The sequence below is a fragment of the Mizuhopecten yessoensis genome, unplaced genomic scaffold, assembly GCF_002113885.1.
Source record: "Mizuhopecten yessoensis strain PY_sf001 unplaced genomic scaffold, ASM211388v2 scaffold716225, whole genome shotgun sequence".
NCBI classification, from domain to species: Eukaryota; Metazoa; Mollusca; class Bivalvia; order Pectinida; family Pectinidae; genus Mizuhopecten; species Mizuhopecten yessoensis.
Window position 1 is genome coordinate 298,452 of NW_018480010.1, and position 23,604 is coordinate 322,055.

The window sequence follows — 23,604 nt, forward strand, 5'->3', positions numbered from 1 at the left end:
ATTTCTGAAAAATTGGATCTGGCAGCTGTCCTTGATGTTTTTATTCAAAGTCCATAGATTATCATGCTTATCAAAATGTGGGTTTTTTTCATTGACTTTATCAGTTGTCTTTATTTATTTTATTGGCAATAGATATCAATATATGAAGAAAGTATTTTAATGTTTTTGTGAAGACTGTGTGATGATTTAAACTTGATCAACTGTACATAAGATATTGGTATATCTGTATATATATAACTGTACACTTTTGTTGTAGGTATAGAGCCTAGTCTAGGGCATTACACCTGGGACCTCCTCAACCCGTTAGAGGTCATCTGTACTGGCAGGCTGCTCCAAGTCTCAGGTAATTATTGACACTAGCTGATTATGTTTACCACACACAATTTATGCCTGACCTCAACCTGCCATCCCTGACCTGGCTATGTTGGACTGGCCCAGGTCATTGATCCAATAAGGCTCAGTGAGGGTTGGATGGATATAAACTCCAGGTTTGGGAGGGGTCAAAAGTCCTAGTGGTATGTGTGGGTGTACTAGGCTCTCCCTCAAATACACACACTTGTACAGTTATATGTATATATATACTGACCAATGGGATTTATTTTAACAAAGGAACAAATGTTCGATTGTTTCTGAAAACAATTTATGAACATTATTTTCACGGTGAAGCTAATGGATAGGAATGTTTATTGCTTTGTACTTTAATAAGGCTAAAATAAAAGAATTTGTGATTGATTGTACTAAATAAGGCCAAAATAAATAAATTTGTATTTCTTACTAGGTTGTACGCTGATAAGGCCAAAATAAATAAATTTGTGTTTTTTGCTAGATTGTACTAAATAAAGCCAAAATAAATAAATATGTGTTTCTTTCTTAAGGTTGTACGCTGATAAAGGCCAAAATATATAAATTTGTGTTTTCCTGTTTAGAACACAGATACAAACAAAAATTTAGACATATCTCAAAAGCAATATTTATTTTCTTGGCCCTATTATTTTCATTTCTCAAACTTTTAAAACTTATTTGATCAAGTCTAGCGCATAACAATCACACGTTATGTAATATATGATGGTAAAGCATACACCCTAGCTGTCAACTGTTGATAATGTTATACATGTATAGAGATTAACGGTTGGTTAATATAATATATGTTTACCTAACTTGAGTTAATTTTCAAATTGTATAAAGACACAATTAGGTTTACCGATCAAGTGTCTTTTATGATTTGAAAATTGACTAATATATGATTCATTATAATCAACTATCACGAATTTGGGGTCTTTTTTCTCCCCGATTGTTTACCCACTTCACCACTGTAGACCAAAATGGACTCATCCATATCAATACATGGTAGAGTCTACTTAAGTTACATAGGGGTCAAAGGGTTAAGAATCATATCTGGAAAACCATAAGTTTCTCATGAGAATACATTATTCCTGTTTCTGATCAGGGAAACAATTGCCATGGACGATGACATCACAATGGAAGACGACATCGCAATTATAGCATTGTAACTATACGTTGTTAATTAGAAGATTGACAAATGAAATAACACCCAGGGTGTTATACTCACTAGTGGATTGAAAGCCAAAATATTTCACTAACTCCTGGTAGGTTTATCTCTAATGTCTTGGGATTAGGGAAACCTGTAGGGATTGTGGGAGAACGATTCCGGAATAATTCCTACTTGCCTACTCTCCCTATTTAGCAGGGAGACATCTGACTTTGGACCATTAACTTAAGTATTTTCAACCAGTAAATTTGCTACATTATTCCTATATTCTAAGATCTGATGATTTCATCTAAAAGAACAACTAAATCATAAATGTGCATGTACTTGATGAAAAAGGCAGTTTTAAGGTACCTTTATGAATTAAGTACCATTGTTCTTTTTGGAAAAAAAACACTTTTGAAAATGATCCAACAGTCATGTGATCTGATGGAGATCCAACAGTCATGTGATCTGATGAACATTGAACAGTCATGTGATCTGGTGGAAATTGAACAGTCATGTGATCTGGTGGAAATTGAACAGTCATGTGATCTGGTGTACATGTAGATCCAACAGTCATGTGATCTGGTGGAGATCCAACAGATATGTGATTTGATGAACATTGAACAGTCATGTGATCTGGTGGAAATTGAACAGTCATGTGATCTGGTGTACATGTAGATCCAACAGTCATGTGATCTGATGGAAATTGAACAGTCATGTGATCTGGTGTACAGGTGGAGATCCAACAGTCATGTGATCTGTATCACTGTATCAAACTATTCCTCACACTTCAATCTAATATGAATGCCACGTAAAAATGACAAATTGCTGATTTTTTTTGAAAATAGCAATTTTCCAGTTGGCAGTTACATAGAACATGAATGCCAAGTGAAAGCAGTTCAATAATTTACCTTTTTGGAATATTTTGAAACCCTTTGAAAAGATGTGCATGTGTCGAGGACTAGGAAATGTTGGAAACTAGATCAAATATTTGTTTAGCAAGAAACTGTTTACTAGCAAATAATCTATTCAACTAGTCCTTAGAACTACCAGTATACTATAGTTGTTGTCTGACGCTGATTACATTGTCGTTTTGCGCATTTTAACCTTTGTCACATGATGTCTCATTTTGATTTCACCAACAAGCCAATATGTCACAGCTGTTGGCATAATATCTGGAGGCTGTAGACAGGATTAATGTTGAGTCAGTCTAATACAGATGTATTTTGAAGCGTTTAGATATGTGTACATATATTAGTGTGTGCTTTCACAGTACCAAGCTAATTTGTATATACTATATATATACTGGAAAATGTTCGCCAAGTCAAATTTTCGCCTTTCACCTTTAATTACTATATACATTATGTTGTTTACAAATGTTTGCTGTACTGATAAACTTGCCCTCATTACAATCAGGTCGAAAAGGGCGAAAATTCAAATGCAGCAAACGTTTTCTGGTAAACGGTTTAAAAATGTTCGCTGTACTGGTAAATTTGCCCTCATTACAGAGGGCGAAAAGGGCAAAAATTGAACTGCAGCAAGTATTTCCTGGTATACAGTTTACAAATGTCACTGTACTGATTAATTTGCCCTCATTACAGAGGGCAAAAAAGGCAAAAATTGAACTGCAGCAAGAATTTGCTGGTACATGTATACAGTTTACAGTTTACAGTTGCTGTGACTGCTTCGATTCAGTCTGGTAACTGTCTTGATGGTGTCTCCTCACACAAGTTTTGCAGATGTGTGGCCTTTTGTCAGGCTAGGTCAACAATGATGTGGTTATGACCACAGAATGGATGTCAATCCATCCAGGTCTGGGTTGTGGTGCCAATAGTCGGAGCCATGGGAGGGTGACCGTGGTGTTTCTAGGGCATACAGTCCACTTGGTTTCCTGGGTAATGCAGTTGTTTCCATGGTGATGTCTGTGTTACCAGAAATATTGAGTGTTGTCAGACTAGGAGCAATCCTCTAAGGGACAAATGTAATTTGATTTTTAGTAATTATTCCGCATTGATAACTGTAAACCTTAATCATGCTAATTTCATGCAAGGGTTAAGTAATGATAAGATACACACATGCAAAAATCCCTATAGAAGTTCCATAAAGAGTCACTGGTTTTTTTCATCAACTCCTGTACAAGTGAAATATAAAGTGACTCATGACCCTCCAGGGGGCAGATTGAGAATGATCTGAGGCAAAAGGGGTCAAACAAATCTTGATCTTAACACTTAAAGTTAAATATAAACTTTGTTATTTTACAACAATTATGAAACTTATTAATCACTCTTTTTGATCTGGATGTGTGAAATCTTCAAACAGCATCTTCTCATTAGTGATAAAGCTTAGAATAATATTCAATAGTTGTAAACTAGTATTATAAGCTGTTGATATTAATAACTTTGACGTACTTCAAGTTCTAAGGGATTAGATGTGTTAAATTATCTCAAAACAAATTCTTAAAAGGTTTGAGCCCTAAATTAATATTTGGCCTGAATCCTCATTGCTGGTATGCATGAGAGGTTATCAAGTTAGCTTAAAGGGGCATCACGGTGAAGTAACTTTATTTTTTGTCTTTTTTTCAAATACTACATAAACATATCACGTGAGACTCCTTATGAAAAAAACCGATCGAATTTGGCTGAAATAGATTCATAAAAATGATTAAATCTAAGAAAATCATCGGTATTTCTACCTGTCTGACCAATGTTTTGTTCAGGGAATTCCCTCTTCTAGCGCATGCGCATAGCACACCATTTCTTTGTAAACAAAATGACTGGCCGTGTGAAGTAAGCGAAAGAAAAGTGTTGTACCGTGTCAACTACGAAACGAAAAGTTGCCAAATGGTCAAAAGATAGCGCAAGGAGTACGTTACGGAATCATTATTGCAGGTGGGCAGTATTCAAAGGAGAAAATAACTGCCGTAGCAGTTAGTACGGTGCATGTATTCTTCCGGATAGCCGGTTAAGCTGAAATGGAATCGACAGAAATGCTAGCGCTGTTTATGTTATGAATAAATATCTAAAACTATTAAGCTCGCTAGTATCTTTGTCTGAGTTTGAACACAGATGAACTTAGTTTAATATGTTAATGGGCATGTATTGGAGAGAGTTTACTTTGTGTTTCTATAATTATACAGTGGTTTATGCGAAAGGAAGGGATAAGTGACTGGTTAGTTTGATTTTGCCATGAGGCCCTCCAAGGGATAACTGTTGTGATGGCCCACGGCGTATTTTCTGGGTCACCGAGATACGTGTTATCTAAGTCCGTGGATTTACATAATTTATAATATTACCGGGTTCAATAAAATGGTATGATTTAATTATATTGCTGAATTAAACGATTATTTTTGTTTTTACATGCAAGATTTAAATTAGTACTAATATGAATACCCGGCCTCCTCTGCCCCGGCAATATAAAAAAAAAATCAGAAAGGTTTGTCCCTTGGTGTAGGGAAGGTGTTTAGCCCCGTACCATCTGTACCGGCCACATTTCGGTACTAAATTCAATATATATTTAAATATATCTACTTTATTTTTATGTCTATTATCATTGTTGACATTTAATTGTAAATGTATGACGGGAGAAGGCTGTGATAAATTGTAAAAACTTGTGCCCCATCCCTTGTTTAATTTTATTGGCAACAAATTTATGTTTAAAGCTAAATAAATTTAAATTCTGAACATTGGCAAGTGGTTAATTAACTTCTAATGATGAATAATTACTGTTCAATAAGTTTGAATACGGACTTAGAAATCATATAACTTGGTTTCATAGTGCCGTAAGAGGTTGCAATTGCCTGACGGCCCCTTTCTGGGGGCCCCTTTGGAAACCGTTTCATCTCGCTCGCACCACTTGTGTTTACTGCCTAGTCAGGTGACGTTATCGGCGCTATTTTTAGCAGGGCTTTCCCGAACAATTCAAATGGTCAAACTGGACATTTGGAACGGACTATGAATATGGGGATAGCGAGGTAACATAAGTTGAAGTGCATACAATATATACATTCATTAAAAAAAAAACGCCTTTTCACGTGATGTCCCTTTAAAACATTTTCAAGGTCAAACCAGTTGTTGTGGTAAAATCTTCAAACATCTTGTTATTACAAACTATAGGTCTATGGTAGGGACTGCGGTGGTGGCAAATTAGTTAAGGCGTCTAACATTCTACTACCACTAGCCCTCCACCCATGGGTCGCAGATTCAAGGCCTATGTGGGGCAGTCACCAGTTACTGGCCGTAGGTCAGTGTTTTTTTTAGGTCACCTGAGTTTTAGCTCAAGTGACCTATTGCTACCCGTTTTCGTCTGTCGTCGTCCGTCGTCCGTTAACATTTAACATTTCAAACTTAAAGTCAAGTTCTGCTGGGCCGATTGAACTGAAAGTTGATAGGAATGATCGCCTCATGGTCCTCACAAAGTGTTGTTATTTTTCGGGTCGATCAGAAATCCAATATGGCCGCCATGCCTGCCATTTTGAAAAACTATTTCAAACTTAAAGTCAAGTTCTGCTAGGCCGATTGAACTGAAACTTTGTAGGAATGATCGTCTCATGGTCCTGACAAAGTGTTGTTATTTTTCGGGTCGATCAGAAATCCAATATGGCCGCCATGCCTGCCATTTTGAAAAACTATTTCAAACTTAAAGTCAATTAGTTCTGCTAGGCCGATTGAACTGAAACTTTGTAGGAATGATCGACTCACGGTCCTGACAAAGTGTTGTTATTTTTTGGGTCGATCAGAAATCCAATATGGCCGCCACGGCCGCCATTTATAACATACCTATTTCAAACTTAAAGTCAAGTTCTGCTGGGGCGATTGAACTAAGTTGGTAGGAATGATCTACTCATGGTCCTGACAATGTGTTGTTATTTTTCAGATCAATCAGAAATCCAATATGGCCACCATGGCCGCCATTTTGAAAAACTATTTCAAACTTAAAGTCAAGTTCTGCCAGGCCGATTGAACTGAAAGTTAGTAGGAATGATCTACTCATGGTCCTGACAAAGTGTTGTTATTTTTCACGTCAATCAGAAATCCAATATGGCCGCCGTGGCCACCATTTTGAAAAACTATTTCAAACTTAAAGTCAATTAGTTCTGCTAGGCCGATTGAACTGAAACTTTGTAGGTATGATCGAACCATGGTCCTGACAAGGTGTTGTTATTTTTTCGGGTCAATAAGAAATACAATTTGGCTGCCATTGCCGCTATTTTGTAAATACCTATTTCAAACTTAAAAACAAGTTCTAATAGGCCGATCTCACTAAAAAATTGGTTTAGGAATGATCAGCTCATGGTCCTGACAAATTGTTGTTATTTTTTGGGTCGATCAGAAATCCAATATGGCCGCCACGGCCGCCATTTATAAAATACCTATTTCAAACTTAAAAACAAGTTCTAATAGGCCGATCTCACTAAAAAATCGGTTTAGGAATGATCAGCTCATGGTCCTGACAAAGTTAAGTTAGCATTATACTGAACTATTTTTTACTCAAATTGGTACATATTTCAACAACAAAAATAAATACTGTAGGACTCAGGTGACCGTTAAGGCCCATGGGCCTCTTGTTTCTGGGAACTCCAGCTTTCCTCCACCACCAAAACCTGGCACGTCCTTAAATGACCATTAAAGCTGTTGATAGGAGGTAAAACACAAACAAACAAACAAACAAAGCCTATGGTGTTGATGTTTGGCACATCGCTTGCTCAGTCACAGAGGTGAAAGGTTATCCAAATAAGTAAACTATATATACATATCTACTTTGATTCACATTCTATGTCGTAATGGTCAGATGTATTGAAAAACCTCTCCCAAAGACTTCAACAGGCATGTTCAAGTTTATAGCTATTGAGATAATTGTACATGAACATTAAAACAAAATTGTAAGTGTGTTTGTTTCATGCAGGACACAGGATAAAGATAGTTAGAAAATGGCCCCTGGAATTTCACCAACATTACCAAAGTTATATAAATTCCATCAGTTATGTTTTTCAGCTTTGATGGAGTTAAGGAAATATCACAGAAATGTCTGCCTTTTTGAAAAAATGAATTAGAGAAATTTGTTTAAGGCAGAAAGTCTCGGTCGGGTTCTGTGTATCAAAGAAGAGTTCCGATTTGCTCACCATTTGTTTGGCTTAGTGTTGCTTCCACATTGGCTTTAGTGAAGATTTACATACAAAATAATTATATATTTATTATATTTTTTCTCACAAAAACATCTCTGTGCACCAAAGATATTTGATCCCCTAAATCTCTTGGTTATAAAGAAATAAGTAGAATGTTTTAAGACAATAGTCTTCCATATAAGGAAGATGAAGCAGAAATGATTTAAGAATGAAAAGCCTTGAAAATCGATAGACAGTACAATGGAAAGATAGTTGTAAAGTATATAGTTGTATTGTACGGAGGTCCGGTCACAAGGTGAAGTATACAGGTAAATACAGGTAACTCCAGGTACTGCATGATTGCTCACCTGTGCAAGCCTTTAACCTGTAGCCACATGTATAAATTCACCTCATTTAGATGACCGCATGAATATCACCACTGCCGATTTAGGGCGACACACATATCGGAGATTGTACACGCCATCTATGATGTACGCATGAAACTATTAGTGTTTCCCCAGTCATACTGGTCAGTGCAAAATTTGTTTTGTCTGCTATTGTGGTCACAAAGGACACGTCTCACACGATTCTCGGAGGAATTCAGTCGCAGGATACCAGCATAAAGAAGGTCTTTCTGGTCCACTGACTACAGTCTTTATTTGCCACGTTGGACAAAAAACCCGATGACCACGTAATTTGACCCACAGAGGGTGGAATGTGTTTACACACCTCCACGACCATTGGCCATGGATATATTGTTCTCTCGATAAGGTGACTGCTCGGAACCCGACTAAATCGTTTCGGTAAATATTAGAGAAAAATAGTGTGACCAAAGAGAGAAGTATGTTTATATATAGATTGCTGTGGCTGTTATAGACAGACGACTGACACTGGTCGGTCCGTCAGTTTACTGTGTGCTAGCTGTAGGAGGCAGTCATCCTTGCCACATTATTGTGGCGATATAGTCGATTGATTGAAAATATGCTACTGGTAATAACAGCCTCGTTACTAGTACAGCAAGCATGATATGACGTCTGCTTTGTCCACTACATTCAAAAGGCTTCACATCAACATTGGCGCTTACTCACAGGTAACACTTTCTATGTTGTCTCCACAGTGTTTTGTTAGTACTTAACACCGTGTCTGACTGTAAACAGAAGTCTATACCTTGCGGCTTCACTCCGTGAATAACATTGTACGTATTGGGGTTATCGGGTCATTATTTGTCGCTAACACCCTGTCCTTGTTCTCCACTTAGCTGAGGCAGACCTGAGGTTCAGGGGTACTTTTATTTCCAGGAACATGTTAAAACAAGGATTTGCAAGTTGTGTCTGTCAGGATTTTTGTTGTTGTCGTTGATTGTATTGATGTCTGTGGAATTAGGTTCAGCACGGATGACATTTTGTCTTGTATATCTGTTATCTAGATCAGACTCCTCTTTATAGAGCTGTGTTATCATATATGGCTATCGATGAAATAAAAACATACAGATCTGTAACAATGAGGAATAATTCTTAGGATAGCTTACACGCGACATTTTTAGCACATTGTATGTATATATTTATGACAAAAACATGCAGATCTATATCTTTAAGAGGGCAACAACAAAGAGGATTAATTCTTACGGAATATATTAATTAACACAGTGTTTATATATAAATTCTTTGTAATAAAAATACCTCGCTTTTCATGTTAAGAGTAATATGAGATAATAAAAAAAATGAAATATTCAACCAACTCAGATTTATATATATATATATTTTTTTCATATTTTAAGATTTATAAATATTTATTATTATTTTTTCATATATTTTTCTAATATTCGAAAATGTCAGGAATGTTTTATTTGATAGCCTTATTCGAGTCTGAATATTGTTACATTATAGGCAATCAATATGACACCAATTGACACTGATCAGTGATTGAAAACAATAGACATGAAGTCAAAATGGTGACTTAGAAAACTTAGAATTGTGAAAGAAAACATGTTTATTCTCATGTTGTATCAGTCCTGTGATAACAAGATCCTGAACTAACAGCTGAGCTAAAGGTAAAAGTTCTAAAGTTGAGACCAATTTCATTATTCTTCTATGTAAACTCATTGAAGAGTCTATATTTATGAAATATCTATAGAAACCAGTTGTAATAATGGTTCAAATTCATTGATTATAGAACTCAAAAATGTCAAAATACTTTGATTAAATTAAGAAAAATCAAGAACTAATTAGGAGTTCCTGTAAGGTTTGTTTCCATTAAGATAATTCTGTAAGCAATCAACAGTAAATGGAACGCTCACACTGTTTTGGAATCCAACAGGTCAGTCGGTGCTGAAATACTCCCACCCTAGAACACACCTTTTACTATGATATAAGAATGTTTGGGCTAGTGTTAATATACCTAATTCATTATGTGTGTTGTTTAAGGTTGGTCAAAAGCTTGAAATCCATTTAAAATTCCAAATTGATTATTATTTTATTTCAACAGATGCTTTTTGTAAGATATTTAAAATCTACATTTGTTTTTCTTGAAAATGTATTGGCCTCTTAATCTTAAGTACTAGCTGATTAATTCTGGCATAAACATTTTTAAATGTATTAGAGTTTTTCAAAGTACAAATAGATCAAGGTGTAGACTTGGATTATAGTCCTGTAGTATTTAGCTATTGTAAAACCAACATGGGTCTATAAATCTGCCAATTATTTAGTAGGCTAAGTTTATTTGAGCAGGATTGGAAATTAGTACCGTATAGAAATAGGCTTTCTCTTGGTTATTAATTATAGATGGAATCGTAATGAAAAGGCTTGACCATCAGCCTCTCTCTAGTCTCAAGTAAAGGGGGAGGTATTAAATATGTATTAGCGTTGGGCACTAATCATGATTGGCATCTCATTTACTACAGACTATAGTTGATTGTTCTCTACGGTGACCGAACACACACACTAAGCTGTTGACTGTAAAAGGAATACAAACATATCAAGAAATCTGCTGGTTTCAGTGTGATTTTCACCTTGATCCGCCTCCTGCTACTATACCTATTTATATCTACGCTTAGAGCAGTGTAATTATGGCTATGGAATTGAAATAAAAACATACATATCTGTAACAATGAGGAGTAATTCTTACGATAGCCTACACTGGAATTTTTTAACACATTGCATATACCTACCTTTGGCATTTATAATAAAAACATGTAGATCTAATATCTTGAAAAGGACAACAAAGAGGATTAATTCCAACGACAACTTACACTGGAACATATTAACACAGTGTTTATATATAAATTCTTTGTAATAAAAATAACATTGCTTTTCATGTTAAGAGTAATATGAGATAATAAAAAAAATGAAATACTCAACCAACTCAGGTTTATAAATATTTATTATTATATTAACTTTTCATATTTTAGAACCTAATATTTGAGAAAAAAAATGCATTTATTTATTATATGAAATATCTGAAATTATCAAATTGACCAATCAGGATTATTCTTTTATTTGCTGCATTTAAAGCTGCAAATTTGCTTGTTTCAGTTATTTTCACATAACGTAAATATTTATTTTAGTTTTACAACGAAATATTAGAAATTACCAAACTATAACCAATCAAAATGAAAATTAACAAACTAACCAATCAAAACGATACCTTCTATTTACTGCCTTCAAAGTCTCAGTTATTCAGGATAGCTGCAGATGGAAAGACGTATAATAAGTTGTTGTTTTGGTTCACATTCGCTACACAAACTAAGGTATTTCATTAGCTGTCACAATTTATAACATTTTTGATAGAATTTCTGACCAGTTATTAGCAGCAAATGGTAGAATTGCATTAAGAACTCTATTCAAACTGGCATACAGTGATGTCATTAGGATCTGGCATCAAAAATTATACCAATTTCTGCACTGTTTTAGCAATATTTTTTGTCGGTTACCTTCTTTAACAATATGATAAATTTAAAGGTTTTCCATTCAAAACCATGTATCTTTCACTTGTTTGGCAGAATTTTACTGATATTTTTGTTATCAATTAATTAAAGCAAATAATTCAAGTTCACATTAGGGTCAAATATGTTAGAAACTTAATTCAAACAACATTATCTAAAAATATGAAGTCCTAATATCTAGAGCTATTTATGTACTTTTATGAAGACCTGGGTCATCCACATCTCTAACATAATCTGTTATGGTCAACTTTAAGATATGATTAGGGTCAAAGATCGTTTGAGGTGAATGTATTGTTGATATAAAGACTTAAGTCCTGTGAAGTGTTGCTGGATTTTATTATAAGGACAAAATGTTACGTTTTATATAGAGGCAGCTGTGTATATATATATATATATGCCTAAATGGGCAGAGAGAGGGCAATGAGGATGTTTTAATATATATTGCTGTATTTGACTTAAGTTTTAAAGGTATTTTTACATTTTACATTATTGTAAATGTAATATTGTGTCCCTAAATTACACTTAATAAGTGTTATTTTCAGGACCTCCAGTTACCAATTTTCCGAAGTCTTTAGAAACAAAATGCTAACCAATCTCATGTCATAATGGAGACAATGTATTAAGCCTATTTGTAGTGTGATTGCCTTATGACATTGAGGTTACGTGTAGGTGTGCTCTGAAGTGACCGTCAAAGCCTGTGGGCCTTTTTATTTGTTGTAAGTGCTGTGTAAGTTCACTGTTCCAACAGAGATTCCTAGCTTGAAGCAATAATTCACTTAGGGAGCCGATTATACCTGATACAACTTTTCAAGTTCAAAAAGGTTATTTCATAGAATCATATCCACACCTTGCCATTATTGTGGCGTGATTAGTTTGTATTCATTTCAGCTGCATGTCATATCATTTTTGCATCTGCTTGTTAACCGATTTATTAAATTCTGACGATCACCGTACGTATTTCCGTTTTGCAAGACGACTGTTATTGAAGTGCAGCAACCACATGGCTACATCATTTCCTGGTTACAAATGTAATGTCTCAAGCTTCAGACATGATAAATAGGTTTCCAATCTTTAAAGACCAGATTTAGATTCACATTTCAAAGATAATATTTCCCCAACAATAACATCTTCCTCCTAGAACTAGGTTGATTTGCATTTTTCCTTCCTCGTCCATTAGAGTGCATTAACCTGGAGTGCTTCGATTTTTATGATCATATTGGGTTCAAAGGAATGAATGTCGTCATTTTAAATATTTTCATGACATTTAAATACAACCCATTCTGTCTAAAAAAGGCTCTATATCCAATCCAGATTTTTGTTCAATCTAACCAAAATAAAAAGACGAGTGGACAACATCCACTTGAAGTTACTTGGCAAATTTATTGCAGTTTACTAGTTTCAGCTTATTAGATAAGCCGTCGTCAGAACAATTGTTTACAATTCAAAACAGACCTGAAGTATGAAATGTGGTGCCTCTGCCTGGCAACGATCACAAGGTGTAAATAGTGACGTCACAAGAGAGTGACGTCATAGTTCATGAGTCCATAATTTGACAGACTTTTCCAAGCTAACACGAAGGTTTTAAAATGATTCCAACAATTATATGTGGAATGTCTGGAATCCAGAACTCCCTGGAAACAGCCAAATTATGTGATATCCCAAGGACATCCACTTTAGACATTTCATTGTACTCTTTCACATTAGCTGTTGTTGTTGTTGAGATACTCTTTAAATAACCAGGATACAGACTAAAATAGTGTTTATCACTGTAAACAGGGTTTATCTCAGTTATTCAAGACAAACCGGGAAATCCTTTGGAATGTAAATTGGAATATAAAAACGTTCATAGGGTTCTATTTATAAATTTGCCTATTTTATGTTATAGTAATGAGCTCGTCATTCTTAGAGTACATACATGCTTACATGTAGGTTATTCCAGAAACTTGATTTTCATTACTTTTGATCAAATGGGAACTTTGGTCTCCATTCCTTTGGACATATATAGCACGTAACTAGTAGAAAGTCTCACTACAGATATTGAATTTCTGATTTTTGTGTTTCAGATTATTGATGGACAGTATGTAGAGTGCTGCTGACCATTGACTGGACATAGAGGTTTATAGGTAAGGACCTGTTTCATTGACCATCCTGCTTCTTTAAGGAACTGTAAAGTGAGTGAGAAGGCAGTCTCCCATTCACTTGTGTGGGTAAGCCGAGCTGTCCAATGTAAGACAGTCACATGGAATATCCCTTAAGAAATTGTGCATGCCAACTCATTCACCCCTGAAGACACATTTGAACTCCTCCAGTTCAAAGGTTGGAATAGTTCATTATAAAATTTCAGGGATGAATGAGTTAATTAATATAATCTATCATACCTGTGTGAAGTTTCTTCAAACAGGTAAGATTTTAGAATTTCTGCATAAGGCTTTTCTCTGCATCACAACTCCTCCTAAACAGTTAGTTGAATATGTTTGCTAGTTGTCACAGTGAAAGTTCATCATATGTTTATATGTGCATGCAGAGAGGAATTAGTGATATGGCCCTGGAAACTTTTTAATTCATTCTCTAGAATCCTTGTAAGTGCAACTCTTACTGAACTGTTTGTGGATTTTTTTGTCACTTAATTGGCACAGTGAAAGTACATCCTGGAATTATTGCCCTTGAAACTTTTAATTTGGGACATTCTAAATATTACTTCCAGTTTCCCAATTGATTGATGATTGATTGATTGATTGATTGATAGGTTTTATGTCCGCTTCACGAATTTCTCAATTGAAGTAAAGACATGCATTTTAATAGGATCTCACTGTTTAAAAAATTCTCTTTAGTCACTTCTGCTTCAAGTAGATGAACAATTTTCTTTTTTCTTTTTTGTATCTCAAGCTGTTCAAAGGTGACTGATGTTTGAGGACTGTATATGAAGGCTTTAATCATGAACCCCAATATGGGGACTAACCCATCACTCGCCAGCAACCCTACAGGGCACATGCAGCAACTTAACCATGGGCACGGTAAGTAGGGGACATAACTCTAGGTTTCTAATATGCACTACTGTTTATGTATTGGGGAAGTAACTCTGTATGTATACTCCCAACACCTGTCGCAAAATATAAAGGGGACATAACTCTGTATGTATCTAAAGGCACTACTGTTTATGTATTAGGGAAGTAACTCTGTATGTATACTCCCAACACCTGTCGCAAAATATAAAGGGGACATAACTCTGTATGTATCTAAAAAGAACTACTGTTTATGTATTAGGGAAATAACTCTGTATGTATACTCCCAACACCTGTCACAAAGTATATAGGGGACATAACTCTGTATGTATCTAAAAAGCACTACTGTTTATGTATTAGGGAAATAACTCTGTATGTATACCCCCAACACCTGTCACAAAATATATAGGGGACATAACTCGGTATGTATCTAAAGGCACTACTGATAATGTATTAGGGAAGTAACTCTGTATGTATACCCCCAACACCTGTCACAAAATATATAGGGGACATAACTCTGTATGTATCTAAAGGCACTAATCTTTATGTATTAGGGAAATAACTCTGTATGTATATTTACTCCCAACACCTGTCACAAAATATATAGGGGACATAACTCTGTATGTATCTGGTAAATTTATTCTGTAAAGATACTCCACCAACACCTGTTGCAAAATATATAGGGGACATAACTCTATGTAATGTTAATATCTGTCACAGCTGTAACTCTCTTATGTATATGGATTGCAGGCTTGAACAGCAGTTCTTTCAATTTCATGCTGGTATGAACGCAAACCTGTTGCATACATATTCCATGAAGCCCTTTTGACACAAAGTCAATCCCCCTATATTTTTGATATTGAAGTTAGTTTGTCATCAGTGCAAACAAGATTCCTGGAACAGCCTAACCACACTCGAAGATTTTGAAATTTACTACAAATTAATAGAATCGAAATTCATTTTTCGTGCCTGTGTTAATATCTTAATTCCAGTGGGGTCCTTGTAGAAATAAGAATAAGAAGACATCCATTCACGACAAGATGACATTTAAATTAGAAATGACACAAGAGGTAGATATTCTGTGGATTTTACAGGTTAAATTTTTGTTACCTGATTTTGACTTCCATATATAAGGTTCAAAAGAAAATCGCATCTTAGATATCCTTTGTGAATGATGATTTGACTCTGCTTAATTAACTCATTCACCCCTGAAGACACATTTGAACTCTTCCAATTCAAAGGTTGGAATAGTTCTTTATGAAACTTCAGGGGTGAATGAGTTAATATATGTGTGATACTGATGAACACCTAAATTAATCTAGTAATACTAATGAAATGGTCTAAGAGAAGTAACTCTTAGGGTAAAGTGTGATATATACCAAACAACCAAAAACATGTAGGTTTGTTTGTTTGTTTGTTTATGTTTAAATCTGTACGGGTAACTTTCATATTTGATTATTGTCTATTTTTCGAACAAAACAATACACACTGTATATCTAAAATACTTGAAACAGTTTTACAATTTTTTTGCTGACTTTCTATTATACTCAAAATAACACTGTTTATCATTCACTGTGGTATTGACCTTAGCTTTAAAGAAAATTCCTTCTAAAAATGTTTTTATATACCCTGAGTAAATAATCTTTAATGGGTGTTTCAAACAAAAAAGACCTGTCCTAATTAGCTGCCCCTTGAAGATTCAGAAAAAAGGATTTGATATTGAAACAAACGGAATATAATATAAAGTCATTCATATACTAAACAGTAAAAAGAACATGTTGCACTTCATTTTTATGACCTTGACCTCAATGACCGTTATTATATTTGTGTGTTTAGGTCAGTTATTGACTAAGTACTGCAGCTATAGGGTCATGCCACTTCACTCACTTTTGAACCTTAATGAGCAGAACATGTTGTATGAATTTGTTGTGACCTTGACCTCAGTGACCTTGAATATATTTGTGTGTTTAGGTCAGTTATTGACTACAGTAAGTACTGCAGCTATAGGGTCACACAACTTCACATACTTATAAACCTTTATGAGCCAAACATGTATGGAAGTTTTTGTGACCTTGACCTCCGTGACCTTGATTATATTTGTGTGTTAAGGTCAGTTATTGACAACATACTGCACCTATAGGGTCACACAACTTCACATACTTATGAACCTTTATAAGCAGAACATGTATGGAAGTTTTTGTGACCTTGACCTCCGTGACCTTGCTTTCATTCTGTATGTGTGGAAGTAGGACATCTGTATCAATTGCAGGCAGATTTCAAGTTATTAAGTAGATTACATGTATGGAATAAAGCAACTGTGCCAAGTTTGCTAATTCTTGAAACATAGACTCAGACGAAAGTATTGGCAATTACAATACACTGTTGTTCACTGCTTTTATAGAGAGATCTTGTGTAGAAGGAATCTGACGGCCATGTTGAGGTACAGCCTTGACTGATTGTGATTGTTGATATCATCTATATATCATACCATGTACCTCTAGCATGATGAACTCATTATCATGGACTGTCAGTGTGAAAATGTACAAGAAGAAAATGCAAACGACTTCAGGTTACTACCTGCGATTATAGATTTTCACACTGTTTTCAGGGTTTGTTGTGAGAACGTTCAATTTTGTCATCGCTCACGTCAAGCCTTTGTTTGGATACCATTTCCGGTTAACGACGTCATCTGGTACAAGCATGTACTCTTTTTTCAGAAAACACATTCCTATAAGTAGGAAAATTTGTTCTCAAGTTGTTCTAAAGACATTCTCAAGTTCTTTTTAAGTATTAATTTTCATACAGCCAACCCATGATGATGACTTTATCACGTTTCCAGTAGGTGGTATAAAGTCATACATATATATTTATATAATAAAAAGGGATTAAATGTCCATGTGAAGGAAGTAAATATAGAAAAAATAAAATTAACGACCCTCTAAAAAACCTATATATATATATAGGTGATAATGATGATTATTAACACACAAAAGTGCAGCGTAAGAAAAAAGTCTGTCATAAAAATACTGTGAGGATATAATAACAACGCCATTTAAAGCATAAATGTGAATATGGAGAATCCAGTGACAATAGCATTGTTTTAAAAATATCTTTTTACATGAAGTTTTAAGGTTCAGGGTCTTTCTCCGCACAAACCATCTGTTTGTTTACGTTTGTCACTATCTGGGGATCTCAATGATCAGTGAGCCTAGAATTAATTTGGAAAATAAAATATGGTGTTCAGTTGAATTTTAATGAATGGATATAATGTAGTGGTATATAGATGATAGACAGTTTATCACACTCTTTTTCAGGCTTTATCATGAGAACAATATTATAGAGGTCTTCCGTACACCTATTTTTTCATAGTATAGTAATTACAGATTATCACAGTGTGTTTTCAGAATTGTCGTGAGAAGAATTTTCTCTTTGCAAGCACGTGTGTAGAATATTCTTGAACTTATAAAAAAAGTATTACATGGACAAAATTACGAGAAGTAGAAGATTAAACAAGCTTTCTGCTGATACATCATATATGTATTTTGAAAGTTATCACATAATTTTATAATATTTCAACAAATTTGATGAAAGTTAGTCCGGGTGACATTCTGTGATCCTTACTTTGACTTATATTGACCCGTATTAACACTGCAAGTACCTCTATAAGCATAACCATAATAAGCTTTTATAGGGCTATGAATGCAATTTGATCAGTGGTAATCATTTTCAAATTTCTCCTCTTGCTTCGGTTAACATGAGACCATGCACTGTTATAATTAGAAGCAAACATTTTGGTGATGTTAGGCTGTCGACGTCCCAGAATCTCGTTTAAAATGACAACACAGACACTTCAATATCGAAAATATAAGGAAATATCTTTGTTTAGGTTAATAATATTTTTTTTAATGAAAATATAGAAAATAAATAAATTAAGTGTTCATGCCAGTAGGACGCAAATCACAAAAATGCTTCATTGAATATGTATGTAACCGATTTATGTTCATACAAGGAAATTGAAAAAATGTCATGCAATTCTTAGGTACCGCACTTGCATGCAACTGGTCATATACAACACCAACTGGTGAGGTCAGTATTCCGTCTTTGCGTATTGCAGAGTTATCTTCTCTTGGGAGCAGGTATTGATTGTTACGTCATTGGTTTGTGTGAGAAAATTACGTCGTTTTCTCAAAAATTGATGACGTTACTCTCACAAACAAGTGACGTAACAATNATCAGGGCTTAAATAATAATAATAAATAATAATAAAAAAAAATCTATTAAAGTGTCACATATTAATTCACAGTGAAACAAATACAATATAAAAACAATTAACAGGAATTAATATCCGGCCAAATGTTGACCTACGAGACACTATTAAAAACACATGATACATATCATTTCATCGTAAAAAAAACCTACTCACCTAAAATACTCATAAAAAGACGACATTACTTTTGTGTTCCATCTATAAAACATTACCAAGGAAAAAGTTTTAGTTTATGGCAGGAAACAAAACCTTTCTCTGACAATTTGATAAAAAATCCCACTAAATGCCCCCCAAAAAAAAATCGGAACAAAAAATTGCATATCATTTTTTTCGCTTTTGTTTGTGACTCATATCATTCAGTTAGTAAACATGATGGTTTACTAAAAAGACCTAACCAAGAGCAAAAAGAAAATTAAGTCTGTTATGTAATTCACCAAATCCTGCCATAGAAAAAAATGAAGGCTGAACTATTCTATGCTTGAAATACACCTTAGTTATTTAGATAACAAACTGAGTAATACATGTTACAGTGTAGTATTACTTCATGTTCATCAATACACAGTGATGTCATTCTGGTCAGTAGGGGATCGTCTCAAAAAGGATTGCATGTATTTTATACATTTCAGTTGATATTGTTAAGGTGTTATCCATTTTCGACTCAGATTTCCCCGTAATGTGTGAGATAAAGGAATGAGCTTTATATATTTTCTGTTACAATATTTTTGATACATGCCATATGTTGTTCTAAATTTAAATTCTTGATAATATGATAAAAATATCTCACTGATTAAGCTTTGCCTATATAGCTATAGGTACATAATGTAAGTGGGGTCCCGGATAGGCATAATAGCTTTGTATGAGATTTGTCTAAAACCTGTGAGAAATTGGATCAGTAGCAAAGGTCCGACTATAGCCAGCGTGTATTTGGATTGCATCAGGGGAACATTCAAATTTACTTTAGATACAGAAATCTAATGATTAAGGGTGTACCTGATTGTCAAGGTAAAAAAATAGGTTTTGAAATGACCCCTCTGATGTAGTGAAGCTACATCTGTGTTTCACAAGTACCTTATGTGGTAATGTTACATAATATGTCTGATTGGCTGCCTGAAGGGTCAGTATGGCTGGTCACTTGGTGGTCATTTGGTCAGTGTTGCCACAGTCTTATGTCAGAGGTTATTCACAGTGTCCAGCCATTTCCACAGGTAATGACCATACAGGTAAGGGGCCAATATATATACACACATCATATAGGTGAGAATGTGGGGCTCATATAGGGTCTGGGAGACGATATAAATAAACAAACGTACTTGTGGTCATTTGCTGATAAATTCTCCCCCTTAGCAAACAGTAGTGTATGTATATGCATGTGTATAGATACCCAATGAAATCCTGTAGAAACATCCAATATTTCATTATTATTATTTTGATTATTAATATTGATGGCGAAAAGGTATAGTTGAATACTGTTCATCTGTCCATAACGACCATTTGTTACAGCTATACAAATAACCTCTATATATTGATCACCTGTCCATAGAGACTGATTGTAACTATATACAAATAACCTCTTTATATTGATCACCTGTCCATAGCAACCAGTTGTAACTAGATACAAATAACCTCTATATATTGATCACCTGTCCATAGAGACCAGTTGTAACTATATACAAATAACCTATATATTGATCACCTGTCCATAGCGACCAGTTATAACTATATACAAATAACATCTATATATTGATCACCTGTCCATAGTGACCAGTTGTAACTATATACAAATAACCGCTATATATTGATGACCTGTCTATAGCAATCAGTTGTAGCTATATACAAATAACCTCTTTATATTGATCACCTGTCCATAGAGACCAGTTGTAACTATATACAATCATCCTTTCTACATAGGTCACCTCTCTATAATGACCAATTTAAGACATAAAAGCAACCTTTGTATATTGGTCACCTGTCTATAAAGACCAGCATAAAATCATATTCTATATTGATTGTTATCTCCTGAATTTTATACTACTCCTCGTTTCATTGATAAAAATAGATGGTCATGTAAAGATTTTAAATACAACTTCCCTGAGAGTGCCCCACAAAGTCTGACCATAAGCCTTAAGACATTGACAGACTGTATGGTCATGGTTGAATTACTCAAGTAAAGCCAAAATGACTGTAGTGGACAGTGACTGAGTGAGTGACCATTGACTATATACCTAGCTCCTTGTGGTCTGGTGCTGAATGGACCTCCTAAGTTGTGGACACTATAACTATATCTGTGATAACTGTGTATCCCTATCATCTTACTCTCATCCTACCTATCGGGCCATATGTATATGTGTGTGCATATATAGATATGCACCCGTGTAATGTTTTTTGTCAGGTATCAAAATACCTTATCAGGAAGCCACTGATGCACATGTCAGTGCCACACTTAGATGTATACACGTCCATCAGGTGGTCAGCTGTTGGCCTGTGTCTATTACATGTGTTAATGTTTACACTTTGTCAAAGAGCGAGTGCACACTGTTGTTAACACACATGTACTAAACAAGGATGTGGATATATAGCAGCATGTTTTGAATTTTGACACAGAGCTGTCACAGACTGTATTTGTGAAACCACATCCACAGGAGTCGGCTTAATGTAGTATATATCACACGGAGGGAAAGAAAACAAACAATCTACACTATACCGAACACACGTGTGCTGATAAAAATAATCGAGAGTTGTCGACGGACTAGAGGACTGCAGGATGCTGATACTAATTCAACCTTAGGTTTCTTCGACCTGTTTTAGATGAAATGTTTCTGTGACAACGGAGTGTTCAACATTATATATTTCTATGTAATCCAGACATAATAATATTTGTGGAACTTCTTCTCAAGTCCTTTTCCTGGTATATATCAGTATATTATATTTCTGGATCCTATTTGTTGGACTTGTATGCTCACATACTTATATCTATTACTGGGACTTGGTCAAACACCAGTTGTTCAGATTTCCTAGATTTCTTCAGATTGAATTATTTTGGGATTAATTCAAGCAAGAATTTCTTTTACAAGATGAGTTACCAAGATTTTCCTTTGATGTACGATTTCCAAGGTAAGTTTAATATAGTACCCATTCACGAACGGATCCAGAGACCTATCTGGAGGGGTTTCCAGGGGGGCGGGGAGGGCAGAGTGNTAGGGGGGGGCCTGAAGCCCCAAAACCCTCTGGATCCGCCACTGCGGCATTTGTATTGCAGCTATTGTGTTGTAGGGCCAAAAGATTTCATCGAAAAAATCAAAGATACACACTTATAGTAACTTAGACGATTAACTCAATCACCCCTGAAGTTTAATAATGAACTATTCCTACCTGTGAGTTGGAAGGGCTCAAATGTGTCTTTAGGGGTGAATGAGTTAAGGATCACTGTTCCAGTCTGTTCTCTACTTTTTTCCCTATATACAGTAACCTCCCCTTAACTTTTGTTTGGATATATAACTGTAGCACGTTTGGGCCAGTACACTGCCATTGACTAGGTAGCTCAATCATGGTTACAGCAATATAGTATAACAGTCTGAAGTTAAATAGGACGCCTAATGGTTCTGATGACAGCTAACCTTAGGATAGCCAAAAACAGCTTCCAATGCCTACAGTGTTTGGTGATCCCTAGATATATACAGTCAGTGTATAAGAAAAAGTAGAATAAAAATGTTGGTAAACCAACACAATTATCCGGCACGGAGATCCAACATCCTACGGACAATAGTCTGTGGTCTGTCCGGTACTCGGGAATCCGAGGTGGATATCACAAGGGTATTCAAACAGAGCTCCATCCAAGAGTAATAAATTCAATAAAGTAAGTGAAGGAGCATCGCAACACCAAGGACTCTGTTACAGTAGACGTTTCATTGTTGACATGTTTCGGTAGACACGTCAGTGTATAAGTGTATATCTTGCTGATTCCACTATATAGTTCACACTGAACCCTAAGTCCACATCGGGACTTATTAATCCTGGTTCTGTACTAGGATATTAAAAAAAGTCAGCTTATAAAAATTGAATTCAGTATTTGGTATATTATGTTTTCCCTTTTTTTTTATTTGGGTTTAACATCCTCAGAACAGCTAGGGTCATATAAAGAGAGGTTTAAATTTGGTATGTATATTAATATATATAGATAATGATATAAATACGATGTACACACATTTTATGGTTTTTGTTTTTAGGTCACCTGAGCTTTAGCTCAAGTGACCTATTGCTATCCGTTTTCGTCCGTCGTCGTCCGTCGTCCGTCGTCCGTCGTCCGTTAACATTTTACATTTCAAACTTAAAGTCAAGTTCTGCTGGGCCGATTGAACTGAAAGTTGGTAGGAATGATCGCCTCATGGTCCTGACAAAGTGTTGTTATTTTTCGGGTCGATCAGAAATCCAATATGGCCGCCACGGCCGCCATTTTGAAAACCTATTTCAAACTTAAAGTCAAGTTCTGCTGGACCGATTGAACTGAAAGTTGGTAGGAATGATCGCCTCATGGTCCTGACAAAGTGTTGTTATTTTTCGGGTCGATCAGAAATCCAATATGGCCGCCACGGCCGCCATTTTGAAAACCTATTTCAAACTTAAAGTCAAGTTCTGCTGGACCGATTGAACTGAAAGTTGGTAGGAATGATCGCCTCATGGTCCTGACAAAGTGTTGTTATTTTTCAGGTCAATCAGAAATCCAATATGGCCACCACAGCCGCTATTTTGTAAATACCTATTCTAAACTTAAAAACAATTTCTAATAGGCCGATCTTATTTAAAATC

General features: G+C 35.2%; 1 protein-coding gene across 3 annotated transcripts in view; it reads left to right on the forward strand.

The window, feature by feature from the left end:
- Positions 1-311: 311 nt before the first annotated feature.
- Positions 312-23,604, forward strand: part of LOC110442192 (retinoic acid receptor alpha-A-like) — a 39,452-nt gene continuing 16,159 nt past the window's right edge. Inside the window, exons 1-3 of one of the 3 annotated variants that reach the window (XM_021485682.1) lie at positions 312-343; positions 13,596-13,655; positions 14,419-14,546. In XM_021485682.1, the coding sequence (XP_021341357.1) occupies positions 14,453-14,546 (94 nt within the window). In that variant the 5' untranslated portion in view covers positions 312-343; positions 13,596-13,655; positions 14,419-14,452. Of the gene's footprint in view, positions 344-8,615; positions 8,683-13,595; positions 13,656-14,418; positions 14,547-21,072; positions 21,913-23,604 lie in introns of those variants that run through there. The other 2 variants (XM_021485683.1, XM_021485684.1) reach the window with 2 other exon arrangements.